The sequence below is a fragment of the Somniosus microcephalus genome, chromosome 1, assembly GCF_052327205.1.
Source record: "Somniosus microcephalus isolate GS21.2 chromosome 1, FLI_Smic_1.0, whole genome shotgun sequence".
Lineage (NCBI taxonomy): Eukaryota > Metazoa > Chordata > Chondrichthyes > Squaliformes > Somniosidae > Somniosus > Somniosus microcephalus.
The window spans coordinates 441,837,636-441,862,204 of record NC_140987.1 but is presented as its reverse complement, the minus strand read 5'-3'; the positions used below and the strand labels follow the sequence as shown (position 1 = coordinate 441,862,204).

The following is a 24,569-nucleotide window of genomic DNA, read 5'->3' as shown; positions in this document are numbered from 1 at the left end:
TTTCCTTTCTTTTTCCCGCTTTCTGCGTCTTAAAAAAAAACGTTGCTTTTAAAACACATAGGCCTAGAAATTCACTGGCCTTAGCGCCGCTTTTGAGGCGCTAGAGGGCCTAGCGCCGAAGTTATGACCAGTTTAGAAGTTGACAGGGGCCCTAAATCTGCGTTAGGCCGGTAGCGCTGCGCCGGCACCGATGACGTCATCGGTGTGCGCAGCGTCCCGGTTGCCATGGTAACCCGCCTGAACTCGGAAATTGAGTTGCGGCCGCCTCGCCCGTGGCAGCCGCAAGCAACGTTCTGGCAGAGGTGCCTTACAGAACTTTGCGCCGGCGCATTAAAGGCCCCGCGGCGGCCGGCCGCTTTCCCGCCAGCCGCCTGGCCGCAGCTCCCTCCCCGGACTTCCCCCCCCCCCCCCCCCCCGGAACAGAAGCAAGCCCGGCACTTGTCCGAGGTGCCGGGCTCATTTTTAAAAAGATTATCGCGGGCCGCGGCCGGGTGCAGGCAGCTCCTCCTTAACGGAAGGAGGAGGCCTGCACTTCCCGAGCCTGCCGCACCGCAGCGGGTGCCGCAGCGCCAGAATAGCGCCGCAATGCGGCGCGTGGCGCCAGTTTTGAGGCGCTGAGACCCCTCAGTAGCGCCGGCAGCCGTTTGGGCGCGGCGCTACTGAATTTTTGGCGCGCGCAGGGGGACTTAGCACCGGCACTAACTTCCAGCGCTAAAGCCCTCGCTGCGCCAAAACCGAATTTCTAGGCCATATTGTTTTAAAAAAAAATGATTTAGAAAGTAATTAACTTATCTAATCTCATTAATTTTCCTACCTTTCCCCGTTTTTCCAGGTAGGCCTAGAAGCCTCGGCGTCTCCTCCGCACCCACGCCCGAGCTAGGCACCTCCCGGCCCCACTCGAAGGCTGGAGGGCCGAGCCTCAGCCCAGCGCCGCTAGGGTGCGCGCGCAGCAGTAGCTGAGACGTCTCTCTCTGCCGGGGCTTGCTGAGCGTCCAGCGTTACCCTGGCAACGGGCGCAATCGGCGGTCTTCACCTCGGGGGGAGGGGGGGCGGCCGCGACCCTCGGGGGGGGGGGCCGCGACCCTCGGGGGGGGGGGGCCGCGACCCTCGGGGGGGGGGCCGCGCGCGCAGCAGGAGCAGCTGAGACGCGGCGTCTCTCTCTCTGGCTTGGTCAGCATCACGGTTGCCCTGGCAACCGGGCCCGCCGGCCGAGAGAGACGCCGCGTCTCAGCTCCTGCTGCGCGCGCAATCGGCGGTCTTCACCTCCGGGGGGGGGGGGGCGCGACCCTCGGGGGGGGTAGCGACCCTCGGGGGCCACGACCCTCAGGGGGGGCGCCCGCCGCCCTCCCTCCCCTCCCTCCCCCCCGCCCTCCATCCCCCCCTCCCCTCCCTCCCCCCCTGCCCTCCCTTCCCCCCCTCCCTCCCTTCCTCCCCCCCGCCCTCCCTCCCCCTCCTCCCTCCCCCTCCCCCCGCCCTCCCTTCCCGCCCTCCCTTCCCCTCCCTCCCCTCCCCCCCGCCCTCCCCTGCCCTCCCTTCCCCCCCTCCCTCCCTTCCTTCCCCCCTCCCCTCCCCCCGCCCTCCCTTCCCCGCCCTCCCCCTCCCTCCCTTCCCCGATCTCCCCCTCCCCTCCCCCCCGCCCTCCCTTCCCCTCCCCCTCCCCTCCCTCCCCCCACCCCTCCCCTCCCTCTCTTCCCCCCAGTCGCTCTCTCTCTTCCCCCCAGTCGCTCTCTCTCTTCCCCCCAGTCGCTCTCTCTCTCTCTCTTCCAACAACAACATGCCCTCGAAAAAGCCTCGGCACCGCCGGGCACTTCAGCTAGTAAACTATAAATCACATGAAATAACTATTTTAAACAATAATTTAAATTTTTGAAATTTTTTTTTTTAATTTTCTAACGGGGCTAAAAATAAACTTACCTTTCTTTAAAGTATTTAAAAATAATAAACCTGTGGAAAAAATGTTTTAATTTTAATTAATTCACCACTTAACTTGTAAAAAGCAGGCCTTGCGACTGCTTTTTACATGTGTAACTTCTAGAGACTTACATTCCCGGGAAAACCTGGAAAAAAAATGTAAGTTCGATGCGCACGTGCTGCCTCTCCTGCGCACGCGTTTGACATCTTAACCCCTTCTTTCAGGGCAACGGAAGTGCCGGTTTCCCGCGCATGCGCAGTGCATGCACGAAACCGGCACTTCCATTGGGCTTACGGGTGAGTACCCAGCGCCTACTCACCCGTGGAGACCGGAATTTCTGGGCCATGATCTTCCTTTTTCTTCTTTATTCCATCATAACTATTTTATCCTTTTTGCCATGAACCAATTTTCAATTTCTGATGTTTTCTACTCAATCCCATTCTATACTGATTCCTGCCACTGGGAATCTGGGAGAGTGGGGTGGGTGTCTCCCAAACCATCGGGGTGACTGAGTTGAGTTTGCGATAGTCAATAGTCATCCGGTTTTCTAACCGGTCAAACTGGGGAGCTGGTCGTGAACGTGCCTTTGCGAACAACACCCTGCTTTAGCTCCCAAGGGAAGGGATCCTTGTGTAGTCGGCTGGGCTGAATTGTCCAAGCCCGATAAAACTTGGGGCACGGCCTTTGTAGGATCGGGGTGGGGGTCGTGAACGATGGTGGCGGAGGAGCCGGAGTCGACTGACATTAATTGTTGATGGGCTCCAGAATCAACAGTGCGGATTACCGGTCTCCCACCACCATCGTATCGGAGAGGGGGAGTTACTGCCACCTGAGAGGCCTGTGGGAGTCACAGGGGAGGTGGAAACAAATCCGTCGACTCGGGCTGCTGATACGCCGCAGCAACCGGTCGGGCTCCCAGTCCGATGGTCAAAGCCCCTGGGGCTGCCTCTATTCTCTCTAGTCGCTGTTCGACTGGGTCGGGCTCCCAGTCCAACGGTCAAAGCCCCTGGGGCTGCCTCTATTCTCTCTAGTCGCTGTTCGACTGGGTCGGGCTCCCAGTCCAACGGTCAAAGCCCCTATGGCTGCCTCTATTCTCTCTAGTCGCTGTTCGACCGGGTCGGGCTCCCAGTCCAATGGTCAAAGCCCCTAGGGCTGCCTCTATTCTCTCTAGTCGCTGTTCGACTGGGTCGGGCTCCCAGTCCAACGGTCAAAGCCCCTATGGCTGCCTCTACTCTCTCTAGTCACTGTTCGACCGGGTCGGGTTCCCAGTCCAACGGTCAAAGCCCCTCGGCTGCCTCTATTCTCTCTAGTCGCTGTTCAACCGGGTCGGGCTCCCAGTCCAATGGTCAAAGCCCCTAGGGCTGCCTCTATTCTCTCTAGTCGCTGTTCGACTGGGTCGGGCTCCCAGTCCAACGGTCAAAGCCCCTATGGCTGCCTCTACTCTCTCTAGTCACTGTTCGACCGGGTCGGGTTCCCAGTCCAACGGTCAAAGCCCCTCGGCTGCCTCTATTCTCTCTAGTCGCTGTTCGACCGGGTCGGGCTCCCAGTCCAACGGTCAAAGCCCCTATGGCTGCCTCTACTCTCTCTAGTCACTGTTCGACCGGGTCGGGCTCCCAGTCCAATGGTCAAAGCCCCTCGGCTGCCTCTATTCTCTCTTGTTGCTGTTTGACCGGGACGGGGTCTGCTTGTCCTGGGGGGTTGTTGTTGCATTGACGGGCATAATGGCCTAGACAGTGGTAGATGTAGCAACGCACCGAGGCACCTTTTCCTGGTGCGGGAGTTTTGGACAGCCCTGACTTTGGATTAGGCAGCGGGCCTTCGACGGCCGCTGCTGTAGCTTTAGCGGGTGTCCCAGGGATATCGGCACGGGTTTGATCCCAAGCATGTTCTGGCATGGGTGCGTACTTGTTCCCACGGGGTGGCTTTGGAGATGTAAACACCCAGCGCGTTACAGGCCAATGGTTGGAGGCCGTTCAAAAAAAGGGTTTTGAAGCCCGGGGAGTTAAAGTGGTCCCCTCTACCACCCCTGTTGTGCTGGAAAATATCATGGAGTTTATACACGAAGGCACTCGGGCTTTCAGTCGGGCCTGGTTGGTGCTAATTAGGACCTGGTGGAAGTCGATACCCTCCTTCCCTAGCGCTTGTTATAGTTCTACCTCAATATCCTCTATCGCGCCCTCTGCCAGAATGTCCTGATCCATCGCTTGTTTTAATTCTGAGGAACACGCAGCCAGGAGGACCTGTTTAAGGTTGTCCCCTTCTAGTTCTGGATGAGTGACCTTAAAAATCCCCCACCTCTGTCTGAGGACGAGGGGGGCTGGTGTTCCTGTCCACCATCCCTAGGTCATCCTTTAGTGCCCTGACCTCAACAGCGGTAAGGGGCCTATGCGTGGTCGTGGTGACTGTTTCCCGCTCGTCGTTAGCGGAAGAGGAGGGTTGCTCGCCTTCCCGGTCTCGGTCAGCTTGGCGCTTGGGCTCGCCTGCTGCCTTAGCTCACCTTGGTGTCGCCTCATCTGCCTGACCAGCCTTGCAGGGTGGAGGTGGAGCGGAGGGAGTGGAGGGAGTGGGGTCCTCCGCTGTATTGTCCCAGCAAAGGCTGGGATCTTTCGGTTTGATTTTGGAGACAGCAGCCGCCACTGCCCGCTGTTGGCTGATTTGTGCCTGAAGCTGTTGGACTTCTACTAAGCATGGGCCAGGGTCTGCTTCGGGGGAGGCGGTGGTTTGGTGCCGGTTTAATTCCCTTACAGGGCCCCTTGCGTCTTCTAACTCCTCATGTACTCTGGTATTTTCTGCCTGTAGTTCAATATTTTGTTCCAGTATTTGGTCTCGTTTCCTTTGTGTACAGTGAGCTCTGTCAGGACCCTTTTTCTCCCAGCGTAACTGGTTGCGAAGGTCAGAAGTGCTATCCTGCCACCTGTTGTTTTCTTTCTGTAACTCTTTGTTTTTCTTACTTAATTGTACAGGGCACAAGCGTGCTCTGTCAGCGAACTTATCTCGACCTTTTTTCAGCTTAAGTTTGCTTTTCTGGACATCCTCAGAGAGTCTGTCAAGAATATAATCATAGCCCCCGTTACTATCTTCTAGGATTTTTAGAAGGTCCGTCGCCGCCGACGCCCCGGCTTTTTCTGTCAGGCTGTCTATTAACCGTTCCTGGTGGTATTCCAATGCCATTGTATTTCTAGCTTTGCTGTTAACGCGCTCTCTCCCTCTCCCCTCTTTCAGGGAGTCCCCTACCCAGTCTAAGCGACAATCACGCGCAGTTGACCAAGTCTCTCCGGTCCTCGAACCGGAATCTCACAACCCCCAACACTGTGGATCCCACTTCTGACACCACTGTAAGAATTTGGATCACAGGTCACACACACATTACCCAAAGGGTCTTAGGAGTCATAGCTCGCTTTATTAAAGGGCGGCAGTTTAAGTTAAGTACAACACGCAATCAAGATAGACACAGTGGACATACAGGAAACTCTTTTTTATCTGGCACCGACGGGACCGGCGTGGTGCCGGTTGATCAAAAAGTCCGGATTACAGAGAGGTATACTTACCAAAGTACAAGAGCCCCGTACACGGCCACAGGTGCAGGAGCCCCGGTTACACAGCCACAGATCCAGGAACCCCGGTTACACGGCCACTAATATGAAGTAAAACTTACCTGAACCTACTCCTGAATTTTGCCGGTTAAGAGAGGTTTCCGGATATTTAGGTGCCGGTTAAAAGAGAGTTTCCTGTACGACCGTGACAAGCAGCTGGTATTGGTCCCGATCAAACAGACGGCTGGAGTGCGCGAACAGCTCTTCCCTTCCCTTCACCGTCTGTGCTAAAAGCTCTTTAGATATCTCGTTCACTCTCTTTTTAGGGGTGGGCCTAGGGTAGATTATCAAAGGTACAGTCAACAGCCTTTCCAGCACACAAACAGCTAGTCTGGAAACAAGGTCACCGCCACAGTGCAGAATGTTATAACATCCGCAGGGAACCAAGAACATCAGCAAATTCTAAGCATCTCTCCAGTTATTCTGTCTGAAGAGACTTTTTTGTCTCATGTTATTTCTTCCAATTCATGATTTCTTACAGTCTTTCAGTTATTTTATGTGCAAGACCTTTGGAATGGGTGTCAAGCCTGTTAACAGTTGTGAATTGAATTATGTAGAATTTTACAACACAGGAAAAGGCAATTCGGCCCAACTGGTCCTTGCCAGTGTTTATGCTCCACACGAGCCTCCTCCCTCCCTACTTCATCTCACTCCATCAACATATCCTCTATTCCTTTCTCCCTCATGTGTTTATCCAGCTTCTCCTTAATTGCATCTATACTATTCGCCTCAACTACTCCCTGTGGTAGCAAGTTCCACATTCGAACCGCTCTCTGAGTAAAGACCTTTCTCCTGAATTCCCGTTTGGATTTATTAGTGACTATCTTATACTTATGACTCTTAGTTTTGGATTCACCCGCAAGTGGAAACATCTTCTCTACGTCTACCCTTCATAGTTTTAAAGACCTCTATCAAGTCTTCTGCCTCTCTGAGTGGCACTGAATTATCAGCAGTAATATATCTGATACATACAGGGTACATTGTAGAGATTAATAGCTTATGTGATGTGAGAAATACAGTGTATGCATGGAGAGAGTGGAGTAAAATGAAGAAGCAGGCCCAGGAATAGTATGTTGGGGTAGGGGCAAGATGAGGGAACGGGCAACAAATAGTGAACGCATGGATATATGGAAGTAGCGAGATGAAGGGGAACTAAGGGGAAAATCAAGACCATGGGAAGATCAACAAACAGTGATCACACAAGAATATGAAGAATAGAGACCAGGCATCAAAGAGAGAAAATAAGATGCGTAAAAGAGGGACTGGAGTGGCAAGTAGGTTCAGGAGGACAGCAAGAAGCAGACGTTTGTCACTTTGGATGTACAAGTAAAGGGCCTGATGCCTGCTTGAGGTCCCCTCTCCAAGGTTGGTTTGTCCTGAAGCAGCCGGCGCCATTGTGGACGGCACGTGTGGAAACCAGCCCGAGGGATCACCTATGACAAAGAAGGTTATTTCCCCTTCACCCCCCGCCATGCGCTCTCCCGAATTTCGGAGCCTTTTTCTTTGGCGAGGTTATTGCGAGGTAAATCTTTTTCCCCCCGATTATGTCTAGCATTGTGCAACAAAAGAAGTTGGTGAGTATTTATTTATCTTGACTGAAATGCTGTCAAACCACTGCCATTTCAGTTACAAGTGGAGATTTTCCCAGCAATAGTGGATGAGAAGTCAGGGAAACTAGTTAGAACGAGTTTTCTTAAAGGAACATCACGGGGCAGAGGAAGACAGTACAGAGAGTAGCAGGTGAAAAAGATAGAGAAAAGGAATGAGGGAGGGGTGGGGGGGGGATGAGTGGTGTAAAGAGAATCACAAACAAAACAGAGACGAGAAAGGAAGCAGCATAAATGAAATACAGAATGATTAATGTCAAGACCACAAGAACAAATTCGAAATAACAACAGAAAACACTGGAAATACTCAGCAGGTCAGGGCAGCATCCGTGGAGAGAGAAACAGAGTTAAACGTTTCAGGTCAATGACCTTTCGTCAGAACTAGAAAAAAAGCAGGAAAGGGAACAGATTTTAAAGCAAGTTGGGGGCTGGGAAAAGGGGGAGGGGATGAAAGAACACAAGGGAAGGTCAGTGATAGGATAGAAAGCAGGAGAGATTAAGAGACATTGAGAGATATTGAACAGGTAAAGGAACAAAGGACGGCTCAAGATGAAGTGTGAATGGCCCTGGCAGAATGATGGACAACTGCCATGTGGGAGGGAAGAAAAAAGCCCAGACGAAAGTGTGGATTAAAAAAAAAAAAATTAATTATATATTAATGGCCCAGAAATTCGGGTCGGGGGCTTCCCGCGGGTGCAAGCCCCCGACCTGCACTTACCTAGCGCGCCGGCCGTTGAGCTGTAGGTCCCCGTGGGATTCCGATCCTGGGCCTGCTCCAACTGCCGGCGCGCAGTGCTTGTGTATCCCAGGGGCGCAGTTAGTTCGAAGCACCCCCTGGGATCACGTGGGCCATGGGGAGCCAATCGGAGCAGGAAATGCTCCACTCATAAGTTTGACAGGAAGAGCTGTCAAAAGTTAGAAATACTACGGGCCCCAAAACATCACTAAATCTTCAAATACATTTTTTTTTAAATCACATTTTTTAAATAAACATGAAATAACTATTTTAAACAATAATTTAAATTTTTGAAAAAAATAATTTTATTTTCTAACGGGGCTAAAAATAAACTTATCTTTCTTTAAAGTATTTAAAAATAATAAACCTGTGAAAAAAATGTTTTAATTTTAATTAATTCACCACTTACCTTGTAAAAAGCAGGCCTTACGCCTGCTTTTTAAATGTGTAAATTCTGGAGACTTACCCTCCCGGGAAAACCTGTAAAAAAAAAAAACGAAGTTCGATGCGCACGCACAGCCTCTCCCGCGCACGCGTTCGACCTCTGAACCCCTTCGTTCAGAGGAACGGAAGTGCCGGTTTCCCGCGCATGCGCAGTGCATGCAGGAAACCGGCACTTCCATCGGGCCTACGGGTGAGTACCCCGTGCGTACTCACCCGTGGAGACCCGAATTTCTGGGCCAATATATATATATATGTATATGTGATAGGGGCCGAGGTTATGATCTGAAATTGTTGAACTCTATGTGGAGTCCAGAGGGCTGTAGAGTGCCTAATCGAAAGATGAGGTGCTGTTTCGAACAAATTTGAACCTGCCTGCCATTGCTGTCTGAGCACTTTTAAGAGGATGTAATCCTTAACAAAGGGCTTTGAACACAATTCCTCACATCACATCACATAAGGTAATTGGCAAAAGAGCCAGAAGCGAGATGAGTAGAATTTTTTTTTTTTATACACACAGCAAGTTGTTACGATCTGGAACGCATTGCCTGAAAGGGCAGCGGGAGCAGATTCAAGAATCATTTTCAAAAGGGAATGGGATAAATACTTGAAAAGGAAAAAATAGTTGCTGGGCTATGGGGAAAGGGCAGGCGAGTGGGACTAATTGGATCGCTCTACCAAAGAGCCGGCACGGGCACGATGGGCCGAATGGCCTCCTTCTGTGCTGTATGACTCTACGATTCTATCTCCAGACTTGCAGCTCAGGTTTTCATTGCTTAATAAGCTTCGTGGAGTGCAGCTTGAGGTTTTGTGTGCTCAACAAAGCCTGAAACTGAGCTTAACTGCCACGTTTAGCAATCAATGTTCCATAGCACTTCGCTTCAAAATTCAGATTCCGCCTTCAGGCATTTAATAAGCAAAAGATCCAAGTTCAATTCTGGTCCCTTCAGCCTTCCCGAGCTAAGGAGCAGGTGCAGTCTGATCCACCTCACTCATAACCACTACCCCAGACACATTACAGGAAACTTTGGTTTATCCAGAGGTTGTATGTCGGGAAATCTCGATCTAACGGCAGAAATCAGCAGCCGTTTTGTTAGTTTTTTTTTCTTCTCCTAGCATTTTTTTAAACAGTCAGTCTCTGGAAAGCCTCTCTGAAGCTGTTGCTAAGCTACAGAGATGCTTCCAAGGTACGGGCCGACTGTTTACAAGCTGTTGCTAAGCAACGGTGTTTGTTGTCAGATACGGAGATGAAAACCTCCGTATCCTTCAACATTAGCGCTGGTCTGTCTGGAAGTTTTCATAGATCGGCATCACGCCGGTCCCGTCGGTGCCGGATATCGCGAAGTTTCCTGTACCTCAAATTCAGACTTGGGGAAACTCTGATCAGGTCCAAATCGACCCATGTAACTGACAACTCCTTCCATTTTAGATTGATTCCTGGGATGAAAAGGTTCTCCTATGAGGAGAGATTGAGTAGATTGGGCCTATACTCTCTGGAGTTTAGAAGAATGAGAGGTGATCTCATTGAAACATGCAAGATTCTGAGGGGGATTGACAGGGTAGATGCTGAGAGGTTGTTTCCCCTAGCTGGAGTGTCCAGAACTAGGGGGCAGAGTCTCAGGATAAGAGGTCAGCCATTTAAGACTGAGGTGAGGAGGAATTTCTTCACTCAGAGGGTTGTGAATCTTTGGAATTCTCTACCCCAGATGGCTGTGGATGCTGAGTCATTGGGTATGTTCAAGGCTGAGATCGATAGATTTTTTGATTCTAAGGGAATCGAGGACTATGGGGAATGGGCGGGAAAGTGGAGTTGAGGTCGAAGATCAGCCATGATCTTATTGAATGGCGGAGCAGGCTCGAGGGGCCGTGTGGCCTACTCCTGCTCCTAAATCTTATGTTCTTATGTTTAGGACGCAATCTCATCCATAGCTAATCGACTTCAAATGACTAAAACTATGACTGGAGAATGCTATTGCAGAGTGGAATTTTTAATGCTGTAATAACAAAGTTTGCTGTCTTCATATTATTGCCTAACCCTTTTGGCCTACCTTCTATTTAGGGTGCAGATAAACAGAAGAGAACAGGCGATGGCTTAGCTTTGTCACATACCAAACTGAGCAAGATAGGCCCTGGGCCTCCCATACCTCCACACTGCGACCCCGCAAACGGAGGCCGAACAAGCCCCTGCACCCCTGCTTTAAAAATGCCCACGGGCTTACAGGTAATTACACAATATAGGTGTTTGAACCGGAATGTTTTGTTTTGCTCCTCCATTCAGCTCTCTCCCAAACGCCTCCGTCACTCGCCAGCTGAGCTGGTCGGGAAAGCTTGCTCCCCCTTTCCCTGCCGCAGTCATTTGGAGGCACCTGAGGGCAACAGGGACTGGTTCACCTGTCAACTGTTCTTCTCATCTCAGTCCTAAATGATTCACCTCAGTCCTGATTCACCTGTCAACCTCACTTCTATTCTACACTTGCCCGCCACCACCCCCCCCCCCGATGGCATAGCGAACAGCAGCAGATGATGATACAAGGCTACGGAGTAAGATCAGGCCAGTGAGATTAGTTGTGGTCTGCTGTACCAAAGTACCAGTGCAGACAGGAATGGCTGAATGGCCTCCATCTGTGCTGCAAAATTCTGTGCTTCGTATGTAGAATTTACAGCACAGAAACAGGCCATTCGGCCCAACTGGTCTGTGCCAGTGTTTATGCTCCGCTATCTCATGGAAACGTATAAAATTCTAACAGGACTAGACAGACTAGATGCAGGAAGGATGTTCCCGATGCCGGGGGAGTCCAGAACCAGGGGTCACAGTCTAAGGATAAGGGGTAAGCCATTTAGGACTGAGATGAGGAGGAATTTCTTCACCCAGAGAGTGGTGAACCTGTGGAATTCTCTACCACAGAGGGCGGTGGAGGCCAATTCATTAAATATATTCAAGAAGGAGTTAGATATATTTCTTAAGGCTAAAGGGATCAAGGGGTATGGGGAGAAAGCAGGGACAGGGTACTGAATTTGGATGATCAGCCATGATCTCATTAAATGGCGGAGCAGGCTCGAGGGGCCGAATGGCCTACTCCTGCTCCTATCTTCTATGTTTCTATGTGCCTCCTCCCACCATACTTCATCTCACCCTATCAGCATAATATTCTATTCCTTTCTCCCTCATGTACTTGTATAACTTCCTCTTAAAGGCATCTATGATATTCGCCTCAACTGCTCTCTGTGGTAGTGAGTTCCACATTCTAACCACTCTCTGGGTAAAGAAGTTTCTCCTGAATTCATATTGGATTTATTAGTGACTATCTGATATTTATGGCCCCTCGTTTTGGACTCCCCCACAAGTGGAAACATCTGTTGCAACCTACTTAGTGGGGAACCAGGTGCAAATGCAAAAATTCCTGGCTGAACTACAAACTGTATACAGAATAATAGTGACATCCGTATAACTGTACGGTGAGTGCAAGCTTGAAAAGAGAATCGGATAATGTCACTGACATGAATCTTGGCATTCATGTGGAAATGACTTATGAAATAATACTGAGCGGCCTGCGGGTGGCGCTGTCCAGGGAGAGTATAAATACTCGGATATGGGCCCAGCTTGCTCAGGACATTCTTTAACAGGAACTAGTGAAGGACACAACTAGACCTCCATGTTGTAAAACAGTTGATTAAAGCTTTGTTTAACGCTTAGACCAAGTGCCGAGTAGTTTTCTTACGACAGTCACAATAAAGCGGGCTTCCAATTTCAGTCTCATTTCTCGCGGACCGTGAATAGGGTGCCAGTCTTCTGTTAACTTCCCTCATTAGGAACGTGGCTCCCATTAAAATTGTGGGCTTTTCCTGGCAGAAAAAATCTCCCAGAGAGGGCTGAGGAAGGCGCTCTTTCACTGAAGGAGTGCTGTCAGTGGCTGATGCATGGGGATCCCACCACTGACTACACACTTCAATAGAAAGAGCTGTAGGTGGTTTGCCATGGTGGTTCGAATCACCCCCGCTACTTAGTTTTAGACGACAGGAATTACGGCGAACAGGATTGGAAACACAGACAAGCTTTTCGGACTCAACCGTACGGTGTTTAATAAGGTTAACACACACACCCGCCTCCAGTACGTAAAATGCCTGGTGGTGTAAAATAAACAGTACAACAATACAACTTGGCCCGTCGAACAGGCCCCTGTCTCATATTAAGATGCCTAAAATCACCCTGTGTTGCAATACAGAGTATAACATGGACTTGTCCCACAAACCCCGGAACATACACTATATAACACACACAGAACCTCCCCACTAAGCCCCTCTGGATTGGTTGGGACACACAACACCTCCTCACACAGTACCGGTGGTCTTAAGGATGCGTGGGCTTGGACAATGTTCACCCCGATTGTCCGTTTTCTTGCTCGCTGCTTCCCTGTGTAGAACGTGTCTTCTGGTTCTGTATCGCCGATGCAGTATCTAAGTCCCAGTTTCGAGGTTCATTCCTACAGTCGAAGAGCAAGGCGAGGCTCTTGTCGCTCGTGGTGGTTTCGAGCAAGTGAGAGAGAGAGAGAGAAAATGGCCAAAGCTGCCTTCTCTGTATACCCTAAAAGTTCACTCTGGTCTGTGTATTGCAGTGATGTCTTTTAAATCACCCTTTTTCTGGTTCCTGCCTTTTCGAGTCTGGGCCTTCCCCCAACTCTTGTATTCCAATCCACACCCAGTAATCCAAACCACAGGACATGTACAGGGCTGGGGGATGGAAGACAATTCCTTATCTTGTCTCCCCCTCCCTGTGGTACATATTTGATGTGATTTAGTCATACTGCTGATGTGTTTTGCCCAAGGTTAAAATGTTTATCATTGAGGCCAAGAAGTCCATTGTTCCAGCGAAACTGGCATCGTTGTCTTATCCAATTGAAGATCCATCGAAACCCATTAAAACACGAAGTCTCATTGGCCAAAGTTAAATCACCTATCGAGACGCTCATTGTCCAAAGCAAATGTCTTTTCCATAGTTAAATTGAAACTCACAGGTGTGTCTGTGCTTCTAGGTCCAACTGCACCACACCCCTCCCACCGGGCCAAACAGGCTGCTGGTCAAACAGCAGTAACAATCATACAAATCCTTGGGGCCTGCTCCGATGCTTACAGAGCCCCAGAGACCTGACTGTTTTGGAGACCCAGATTTTAATGGATCTCGTAAGCTGCCATTGGGTCTCCACTTACAGCTAAAAGCAAGGAGCTGGATCCCTTCCCTTTCAGCTGTGGGAAACACAGATCTTCAGCCTCCAATGGACCCTGATCTGGGCGGCAGTGGAAAGTAAGATAAATGGGGGGTCTTCATTGAGCACTAGTCTCCTGGGATCCTTTGTGGTAATGTAGAAATGCTGGAGTTAATAGAGATAAATGAGGAGCCTTGGTTCAATGGAGCCCAAATTGTGTCAAGATCATTGAAGCAAATCCAAGCCATATAAAATCACTCTTCTCGCCATCAGCAATATGTAAAATCACACACTTCTCTGTTCCTATTTGCCATTAGAAAACAAAGCTCAGCTCATGAACGCCTGTAGCGAGCAATACCAGTTGTCGCGTGTGATCAACATGACAGCTCTTTGCAAAGATGTGGGACTTGATTTGCATTTGCCTCAATTTTAAGTTAATTAAGGTCAAAGTCTGGTGAAGCTCCATTATGAGATGGGAAAAAATTGAGATTCTAAAGGGATATGGAATCGCATTAATTTTGCTTCCTGCTGTGCGAGCGGAAGGTTGTGACCTTGGCCAGTAGAATGTTGTCAGGCCTTTTTGTGCTTGCAAGGCACTCTTGTGGCATTTCAATACCTTCAGGTAAGTTAATAATCCTTTGAGAACTGAATTGTCTTTACAGATTACACAGTAATGTAATATGTAGCAGTCATGCTGCCTTTCTGTACATTTCTGTTTAATGGTTTGGCCTGCTCTTAATTAAATTTTCTTCTCATTAGAACCCCCTCGGTAGAAGTTTGGAGCTCTCTTCCACAAACAGCAATTGATGCTGGATCAATTGTTCATTTTAAATCTGAGATTGATGGATTTCTGTTAACCAAAGGTATTAAGGGATATGGGGCAAAGGGATATGGAGTTAGGCCGCAGATCAGCCATGATCTCATTGAATGGTGGAACAGGCTCGAGGGGCTAAATGGCCTCCTCCTGTTCCTATGTTCCTATATCGGCGTCCCCCCCCCCCACCCCCCACCACTCTCCTCCTGCTGCACACCATTGGTAGACAAAGATTGTTAGGATGTGACCTGTTCCCAGGCATCTGTCTTGATCTGGTGGCTGGAAAGTGTTTGGGAATGTGATTTGATCCGCAATTTTTTCTCTCCTTGTGGGAGGGAGTAGGCCTAAGTTGGGGTTAGAGTCTAAATGTGATAGAGGCGCAAAGGGATCTAGGAGTACAGATTCACAAATCATTAAGGTTAACAAAGCCATAAAAAGTGCAAACAAAACACTGGGGTTCATTTCTAGAGGGCCAGAATTCAAAAAGCAGAGAAGTTAACGTACACAGAACCTTGGTTGGACCTTACTTGGAGCACTGTGCATGGTTCTGGTCTCCGTATTATGAAAAGGATATAAAAGCACTGGAGAAAGTGCAAAAAAGATTTACAAGGATGATACCAGAACTGAGAGGGTGCAAATATCAGGAGAGACAGAATAGGTTGGGGCTCTTTTCTCTAGAAAAGTGAAGACTGAGAGATGACGTGATAGAGGTCTTTAAAATTATGAAGCGGTTCTATAGGATAGACGTAGAGATGTTTCCACTTGCAGGAGAGGGCTTTAAACTAACTAGTGGGGGGAAGGTTCCTAGAGAGCAAATAATAAAAATGACAACAGAGAAGGTCATAGACTTAGGTAGCAGTGGGGAAATTAAAAACCAGAGCGTGTCAGGAAGGGGCAGAAGGTATGGAGTAAAAGGTAAAGTAATAAAAAGGGCAAAAGCAGGAACTAAGTGTCACAAAACATATTTGAAAGTTCTCTATCTGAATGCACGTAGCATTCGTAACAAAATAGATGAGTTAATGGCACAAATAACTACATATGGGTATGATCTTGTGGCCATTACAGAAACATGGCTGCAGGGTGACAATGCCTGGGAATTAAACATACCAGGTTATTTAACGACCAGGAAGGACAGGCAGGAAGGAAGGGGAGGTGGGGTGGCTATGTTAATAAAGGGAGGAATCACTGTAATACAGAGAAATGATACTGGGTCAAAAGATCAGGACAATGAAACAGTTTGGGTGGAGGTAAGGAATAATAAGGGGAAAAAAACACTAGTGGGCGTAGTCTATAGGCCTCCGAACAGTGGCAACTCTGTTGGACGGAGTATCAATCAGGAAATAGTTGAGGCTTGTAATAAGGGAACATCTATAATTATGGGGGATTTTAACTATCATATTAATTAGACAAATCAAATTGGGCAGGGCAGCCTTGAGGATGAGTTCATTGAGTGTATTAGGGATGGGTTTCTTGAACAGTATGTAACTGAACCGACCAGGGGGCAAGCAACCTTAGATCTGGTCCTGTGTAAAATAGATTAAAGGGTAAGACGATACATGATCAGTGGTGTACATTTAAGGAGTTATTTTACAACTTCCAAAAAAAATATATTCCACTGAGAAGAAAAGGGTGTAAAAGAAAAGACAGCCATCCGTGGCTAAGTAAAGAAATTAAGGATAGTATTCGACTAAAAACAAGGGCATATAAGGTAGCCAAATCTAGTGGGAGGATAGAGGATTGGGAAAACTTTAAAAGACAGCAAAAAATAACAAAAAGATTGATTAAGAAAGGGAAGATAGATTATGAAAGTAAATTAGCAAAAAATATAAAAACAGATAGTAAGAATTTTTATAGTTATATAAAAAGAAAAAGGGTGGCTAAAGTAAATGTTGGTCCCTTAGAGGATGAGACCAGGAAATTAATGGTGGGAAATATGGAGATGGCAAAAACACTGAATGAATATTTTACATCAGTCTTTACAGTAGAAGACACTAAGAATATCCCAACACTGGACAAACAGGGGGCTAAAGGGGGGGAGGAGCTAAACACGATCAAAATCACTAAGGAAATGGTACTCGGTAAAATAATGGGACTCAGGGTGAATAAATCACCTGAACCTGATGGCTTACATCCTAGGGTCTTGAGGGAAGTGGCGGTAGGGATTGTGGATGCATTGGTAATAATTTTCCAAAACTCCCTGGACTCGGCAAAGGTCCCGGCAGACTGGAAAACTGCTAATGTAACACCCTTATTTAAAAAGGGCAGTAGACAGAGGGCTGGAAACTATAGACCGGTTAGCCTAACATCTGTGGTAGGTAAAATTTTGGAGTCCATTATTAAGGAGACAGTAACAGGACATTTGGATAATCATAATTTAATAGGACAAAGTCAGCATGGTTTTATGAAGGGGAAGTCACGTTTGACAAATTTGCTGGAGTTCTTTGAGGAAGTAACATATAGGGTGGATAAAGGGGAACCAGTGGACGTAGTGTATTTAGACTTCCAAAAAGCATTTGACAAGGTGCCACACAAAAGATTATTGCTTAAGATAAAAAATCACGGGATTGGGGGTAATATTCTGGCATGGATAGAGGATTGGCTATCTAACAGAAGGCAGAGAGTTGGGATAAATGGTTCATTCTCAGACTGGCAATCAGTAACTAGTGGTGTTCCGCAGGGGTCAGTGCTGGGTCCCCAACTCTTTACAATCTATATTAACGATTTGGAGGAGGGGACCGAGTGTAACATATCAAAGTTTGCAGATGATACTAAGATGGAAGGGAAAGTAGTGAGTGAGGAGGACATAAAAAACCGCAAGGGGACATCGACAGTCTAAGTAAGTGGGCAGAGATTTGGCAGATGGAATACAATACTGGAAAGTGTGAGGTTATGCACTTTGGCAGGAAAAATTGTAGAGCAAGTTATTATCTTAATGGCAAGAAACTGGAAAGTACTGTAGTACAAAGGGATCTGGGGGTCCTGGTGCACGAAACTCAAAAGGTTAGTATGCAGGTGCAGCAAGTGATTAAGAAGGCCAATGGAATGTTGGCTTTCATTGCTAGGGGGATAGAATATAAAAATAGGGAGGTACTGCTTCAGTTGTACAAGGTATTGGTGAGACCACACCTGGAATACTGCATACAGTTTTGGTGTCCATACTTAAGAAAGGACATACTTGCTCTCGAGTCAGTACAAAAAAGGTTCACTCGGTTAACCCCGGGGATGAGGGATGGACATATGAGGAGAGGTTGAGTAGATTGGGACTCTACTCATTGGAGTTCAGAAGAATGAGAGGCGATCTTATTGAAGCATATAAGATTGTGAAGGGGTTGGATCGGGTGGATGCGGGGAAGATGTTCCCGATGATGGGTGAAACTAGAACTAGGGGGCATAGTCTTAGAATAAGGGGCTGCTCTTTCAAAACTGAGATGAGGAGGAACTACTTCACTCAGAGGGTGGTAGGTCCATGGACTATGCTGCCCCAAAAAGCTGTAGAAGCTACATCATTACATAAATTTAAAACAGAAATAGACAGTTTCCTAGAAGTAAAGGGAATTAAGGGTTACGGGGAGCGGGCAGGAATTTGGACATGAGTCTAGGTTCGGATCGGTCATGGCCCTGTGGGTAGCGGAGCGGGCCCAGGGGCCGTGTAGCCTGATCCTGCTCCTATTTCGTGTGTCTAATTCTGTTTGATTCAGGAGATGGTTCTGTGATAGTGGATTGGCGGTTAGGATCAGATCAGCCATGATCTTATTGAATGGCGGAGCAGGCTCGAGGAGCCGATTGGCCTATTCCTGCTCCTATTTCTTATGTTCTTATGTTCTTATGTAAAACTAAGGGCCATAAATATAACAGTCGCTAATAAATCCAATAAGGAATTCAAGAGAAACGTCTCTACCCAGAGAGTGGTGAGAATGTGGAACTCGCTACCACAGGGAGTGGTTGAGGTGAATAGTATAGATGCCTTTAAGGGGAGGCTAGATAAGCACATGAGGGGGAAGGGAATAGAGGGTTACACTGATAGGGTTAAATGAAGTAGGGTGGGAGGAGGCTCATATAACTCGCCCTGCTCTACTGGGAAAATATCTTGTAAAGCGTACGATTTGTTTATTATTTCTACATTATTGTTGGACTTTCTCCATCAGCAGTTTTTGTTTATTAAAGCTCTACTGTCAGTTGTATGCATTGATAATTCATGAGGTTTACACTTGTGATCAATTGGAAGAGAAAAAAAGATAAAAGTAAGTAATTAAGAAAACCAACCTTCATATCAAGCCCTCGATCTGTGTCATTCCAACCCACAAAGCCCAGGCTACTTAGTTTACTTTGTGCTAATATCTCTTATTCACTGGTTTGTCTTATTTGAATGTTGTGAGCCTGGGCGTTTGTAAAGGGTCATTCAATAAAATCATGGAAATTTACGGCACAGAAGGAGGCCATTCAGCCCATCATGTCTGTGCCGGCCGAGAAAGAGCTACCCAGCCTAATCCCACTTTCCAGCTCTTGGTCCATAACCCTGTAGGTTACGGCACTTCAAGTGCATATCCAAGTACTTGTTAAATGTGATGAGGGTTTCTGCCTCTACCACCCTTTCAAGCAGTGAGTTCCAGACCCCCACCACCCTTTGGGTGAAAAGATTTCTCCTCAACTCCCCTCTAATCCTCCTGCAAATTACTTTTTGTGACTGGAAGCCTGTGTCCAGTGGTGTACCGCAGGGATCGGTGCTGGGTCCTTTGCTGTTTGTAGTGTAGATTAATGATTTAGATATGAATGTAGGAGGTATGATCAGTAAGTTCGCAGATGACACGAAAATTGGTGGAGTGGTAAATAGCGAGGAGGGAAGCCTCAGGCTACAGGACAATATAGACGGGATGGTTAGATGGGCAGAACAGTGGCAAATGGAATTTAACCCTGAAAAGTGTGAGCTGATGCATTTTGGGAGGACAAACAAGGCAAGGGAATACACAATGAATAGTAGGATCCCAGGAAGGACAAAGGATCAGAGGGACCTTGGTGTGCATGTACATAGATCCCTGAAGGCAGCAGGACAGGTAGATAAGGTGGTTAAAAAGGCATATGGGATACTTGCCTTCATTAGCCGAGGCATAGAATATAAAAGCAGGGAGGTTATGATGGAGCTGTACAAAATGCTAGTTAGGCCACAGCTGGAATACTGTGTGCAGTTCTGGTCGCCACACTATGAGAGGGATGTGATTGCATTGGAGAGGGTGCAGAGGAGATTCACCAGGATGTTACCTGGGCTGGAGCGCTTCAGCTATGAAGAGAGACTGGACAGGCTGGGGTTGTTTTCCTTAGAGCAGAGAAGGCTGAGGGGGGACCTGATTGAGGTGTACAAAATTATATGGGGCATAGATAGGGTAGATAGAAAGGAACTTTTCCCCTTAGTAGAGGGGTCAATAACCAGGGGGCATAGTTTCAAGGTAAGGGGCAGGAGGTTTAGAGGGGATTTGAGGAAAAACTTTTTCACCCAGAGGGTGGTTGGAATCTGGAACTCACTGCCTGAAAGGGTTGTAGAGGCAGGAACCCTCACAACATTCAAGAAGCATTTAGATGAGCACTTGAAACGCCATAGTATACAAGGCTACGGACCAAGTGCTGGAAAATGGGATTAGAATAGACAGGGTTTGATGGCCGGTGTGGACACGATGGGCCAAAGAGCCTCTTTCTGTGCTGTATAACTCTATGACTCTATGCCCACTGGTTATTGACCTCTCTGCTAAGGGTTATTCTTAACACTGTTACCCTAAATCAGAATACCAAGATCTGTTGGTATCCGCAGTGCAAGGTATTGATTTGTACTTTATGTGTGACCTTCGATTCTCCAGTTGTTCACCTAAGTGGCCAAAAAGGTTTGGACACTCCTGCTGCACATTAAAATTAAGTAGCAGAATGACTCATTTTGAACAGGTTTCCAGAGAGAGAGAGAAATAATCCAACTGGCAAGTTACCAGAGAAAGATGAATGAACTATGAATGAAAGAATGCCTATCATGGCAGCCTTCCAGGGAGAAATTAGTGAAGATTAAGTAAATATGAAAGTTGGAAAAGTGAAATGGGAGAACCATCTGTTTTGGGCGGAACCCCAGAGACAGGCTTTACACCCAACAGGAGCAGGTCTAGTCATCACCTTCTCTACATATCTCACAGTCAGTCACCCTCTCAAGTGCTCCTCGAGTATAGCGACAAACCACAACTTTCTCATCACTTTCTAAGTTAACCCTTTTATTTTTTGCACATTACCAAATAATGCCCAGTTTCTATTCTATCGCTCCTGCAAAAATGGATCTACAGGAAACTCTTTTTTATCCGGCCCCGACGGGACCGGCGCAGTGCCGGTGTATCAAAAAGTCCGGATTACAGAGAGGTATAGTAAAAGGTGCGAGAGCTCCGTACACAGCAACAAATCCAGGCTTCCCTGTTGCTTAGCAACAGGTGCAGGAACCCCGGCCACAGACCAAGCATCCCTGTTGCTTAGCAACAAGTACAGGAACCCCGGTTACACAGCCACAGATCCAGGAACGGCCACTCATATGAAGTAAAACTTACCTGTACCTACTCCTAAATTTTGCCGGTTAACAGAGATTTCCGGTTATTTAGGCGTCGGTAAATTGAGAGTTTCCTGTACACCTGATGATGCCTAAAGTGGAACTGAAGAAATGTACATGGAGCGTTCTTTAATTCTGAGTTAAGTAGGTTGATTAAATAAAAGACTGTAATCATGATATACCGCTGACGCTGAGGAAAGGCAAAGCCCAAGCAAAATTTTGATCCAAGGATGGAATCCCAATGTGGCAAACCACTTCCTATTTCATTGTCGAGAGTTCCTTATCCAGATGTATCACTTAAATACAAAATCCTGATCCAAGCATAATGCCTTCTACAATGATCGAATTTTTATGCTGAGCATGCTAAACGTGGACAGCCAGCTTGGAAACAGCAGCAGATTCAAGAGGTCTAATCATTTTTGGACAAATTATGTATGTGTGTGCTTCCTCATCGTTCTATTTCGCCTGAACTGCTCAGTGAATGAACAGGCTGTGATACAAAGGTTCTGGAATTGCCTGCTTTATGGGCTATCTCTGGGAGTCTTGATCCAACTCTAATCCTGGTCCAAGCAGTTCTGATCCTGGTGCAATTTCCTGGAAACTGGATTCAACTACATTCATCGCTGTGGCGCAGAACTGCTAGTGCGGTCCTCAAAACAGATGCTATTACGCGAGATAATAACAGTAAAAAAAGCATCCTTTTAAAAAAGAAAAATTGAAGGAGACATTTTATTTGAAAGTGAAGAGATTTGCAAGGCAGGGCAGCTGGAAATGGAAAATCTAATTTGGTAAAGTTTGTGCAAGGTCACTGCATAACATTGAGGAAAGATTAGCATGGCGCAGTATCTCTGTTAGCAGGGAACCATTTAAACAGTTTCTTAAAGGGCTGCTCGTGTTGCATTAAACATCCATAAAACTAGAATCATAGAATGGTTACAGCACAGTAGGAGGCCATTCGGCCCATCGAGCCCGTGCCAGCTCTCTGCAAGAACATAAGAATTAGGAGCAGGAATAGGCCACTTGGCCCCTCGAGCCTGCTCCGCCATTCAATAAGATCATGGCTGATCTTGGGGGCTCAAAGCCACTTCCCTGCCCGCTCCCCATAACCCTTCACTCCCTTATCTTGCAAAAATCTGACTATCTCCACCTTAAATGTATTTAATGACCCAGCCTCCACAGTTCTCTGGGGCAGAGAATTCCACTGATTTATGACCCTCTGAGAGAAGAAATTTTTCATCATCTCAGTTCTAAAAGGGCGGCCCTTTATTCTAAAACTGTGCCCCTGCATTCTAGATTTCCCCATGAGGGGAAACATCCTCTCTGCATCTACCTTGTCGAGCCCCCTCAGTATCTTATATGTTTCAATAAGATCACCTCTCATTCTTCAGCTAGTCCCACTCCCCCGCCCTTTCCCCGTAGCCTAGCAATTTTTTTTCCTTCAGGTACTGATCCAATTCCCTTTTGAAAGCCATGATTGAATCTGCCTCCACCACCCTTTCAGGCAGTGCATTCCAGATTCTAACCACTCGCTGAGTAAAAAAGTTTTTCCTCATGTCGCCTTTGGTTCTTTTGCCAATCACCTTAAATCTGTCTCCTCTGGTTCTCGACCCTTCTGCCAATGGGAACAGTTTCTCTCTATCTACTCTGTCCAGACCCCTCATGATTTTGAACACCTCTATCAAATCTCCTCTCAACCTTCTCTGCTCTATTGAGAACAACCCCAGCTTCTCCATGCTATCCATGTAACTCATCCCTGGAACCATTCTTGTAAATCTTTTCTGCACCCTCTCTAAAGCCTGCACATCCTTCCTAAAGTGTGGTGCCCAGAATTGGACACAATACTCCAATTGTGGCCGAACCAGTGTTTTATAAAGGTTCATCACAACTTCCTTGCTTTTGTACTCTATGGGCTGGAATTTTCCAACCTCAGCGGCTCCATGGCGGGCGAGGTCCGAGGCATGTGGGGACCCCGCATCTGTCTCGATCCCGGCCTTCAACATGATTTTCCGTTGATGGGGCTTGTTAAGCGAGGTTCCCGGCCAATTAATAGGAAGCGGGTCCGATGACATCATGTAATGTCATCAGCCAGTTTCCTTAAAGGGGCCATGTCCACATTCATTTTGACAGTTGTGCTGTCAGTGTTCTGCAGCATTGAGGTGCTGCAAACACTGACAAGCACTGCACAGAGGTGCACGGCTACACCCAGGCTCTCGCATGACTCTCTCCATATGCTTATGGAGGGAGTCACAGCACGCAGGGAGGTTCTCTTCCCTTCCCATGGGCAGAAGAGACCTCCCCAGGAGATCAACACAGCCTGGTTGAACATTGCACAGGAGGACACAAGCAGGGATGTCATCAGGACTCCCTGGCTGCAGTGGCGCAAACCTTTCAATGATCTCAGTGGATCACAAAACATTACAGCCAAGCCACACTCAACCTCATCCTGCTGTGCCACTCATCACATCCCCATCACTCTGCCTTCCCTACCCTGCTCCTGCACATCTTTACTCACACCAACTTACCTTGCACCTCCACCCATCCCTCTCTATCTGCATTATCACATCCGCATCTCACTAGCCACCCCTCACACTCACCCTCATCCATGTCCAATCATTCAAACTACTGTAACAACATACAAGGGTAGGCCCTTGTGTGCTTTAGCCAATGTTTGTGTAAAGTTTCTGTTAATGTATTGTCAAGCATTGAAATCTTTATTTTCAACACTTTGCGTTCTTGGACAGATTTGTGTGCACCTTTGGAAGTGTCTTAGTGAGTTCCAGTGAATGGTGAGAGATAACATCATCCCCATCCCCCCCCCCCCGCCCCCCACCCCCCCACATGGTGATGAGAGTGAAAGGAATGGCTTGGGCATTGTAGGGATGCTTTATGGTGCTGGTGTGGGGTGGTGCCAACCTGGTGCATCACATCACAGCCAGGGTGTACAGCGTCAAGTGAAGTAAATCTGGCTATGGTAAGACCATCTCTGGCCTCCCGGGCAGCAATATGGCCAGGTGCTGATGCCCTCTGTCCTTTGCAGCATCAGGTGATTGCGGAGAAGGTTGGTGTTGTTGTTGGTGCTACTGGTGTGCCTGGTGCTGCTGGTGTTGGGGCTGATCGTGTTTGGGCTGGTCATGTTGGAATTCTGAGGACCAAGGTAAGATTTTTTCAAGGACACTGATGCTGATGTAATAGATGGCAGGTGAGGTTGAGATGACAGAAGCGATCTATCAATGGTGAGAGAGGTTGTTCCATTGAGGTGTCACTGGATACAGAGTTTGCTCCAAACATTTGCAACCTGCATAAAGCTCAATCTGTCTTCTAAAAGCAGTAAGCAACCTTGGAAAGTGAAGACCTATGAAATGGGAGCTTTCATAGAACATTTGCAGCTGACAAGTTAGTAAATCATTCCATGCTGACACAACACCCGACCTACTTACCTGACGTGATCCCCGCTCGCCGGGAACCTTGTTAAAAACTGTTATGTTCATTAATAACTAGACATTCTTATTATGAACACAGCTAGCTTCTAGCTAGTTATTTATTCAGTACACGTTCTCTAGGTACAGTATCTGTAGAGATGCAGCATGTGTGCTCCTGTGTGCAGGCTGCCATCTTGACTGTTGCCTTGTGGGTAGCATAGTGCCTCATGGGTAATGTAGTCTTAATATATATATAGCTGGGTAGTGTAGTCTTATACATA

General features: G+C 47.6%; 1 protein-coding gene across 1 annotated transcript in view; it reads left to right on the top strand.

Annotated features, from left to right (window-relative positions):
- The window catches only part of LOC147125344 (mitogen-activated protein kinase kinase kinase kinase 4), a 407,092-nt gene that overhangs the window by 231,974 nt on the left and 150,549 nt on the right, over positions 1-24,569 (top strand). The window contains exon 15 of the mRNA XM_086001780.1: positions 10,349-10,510. Coding sequence (XP_085857906.1) covers positions 10,349-10,510 — 162 coding nt within the window. The remainder of the gene's footprint in view (positions 1-10,348; positions 10,511-24,569) is intronic.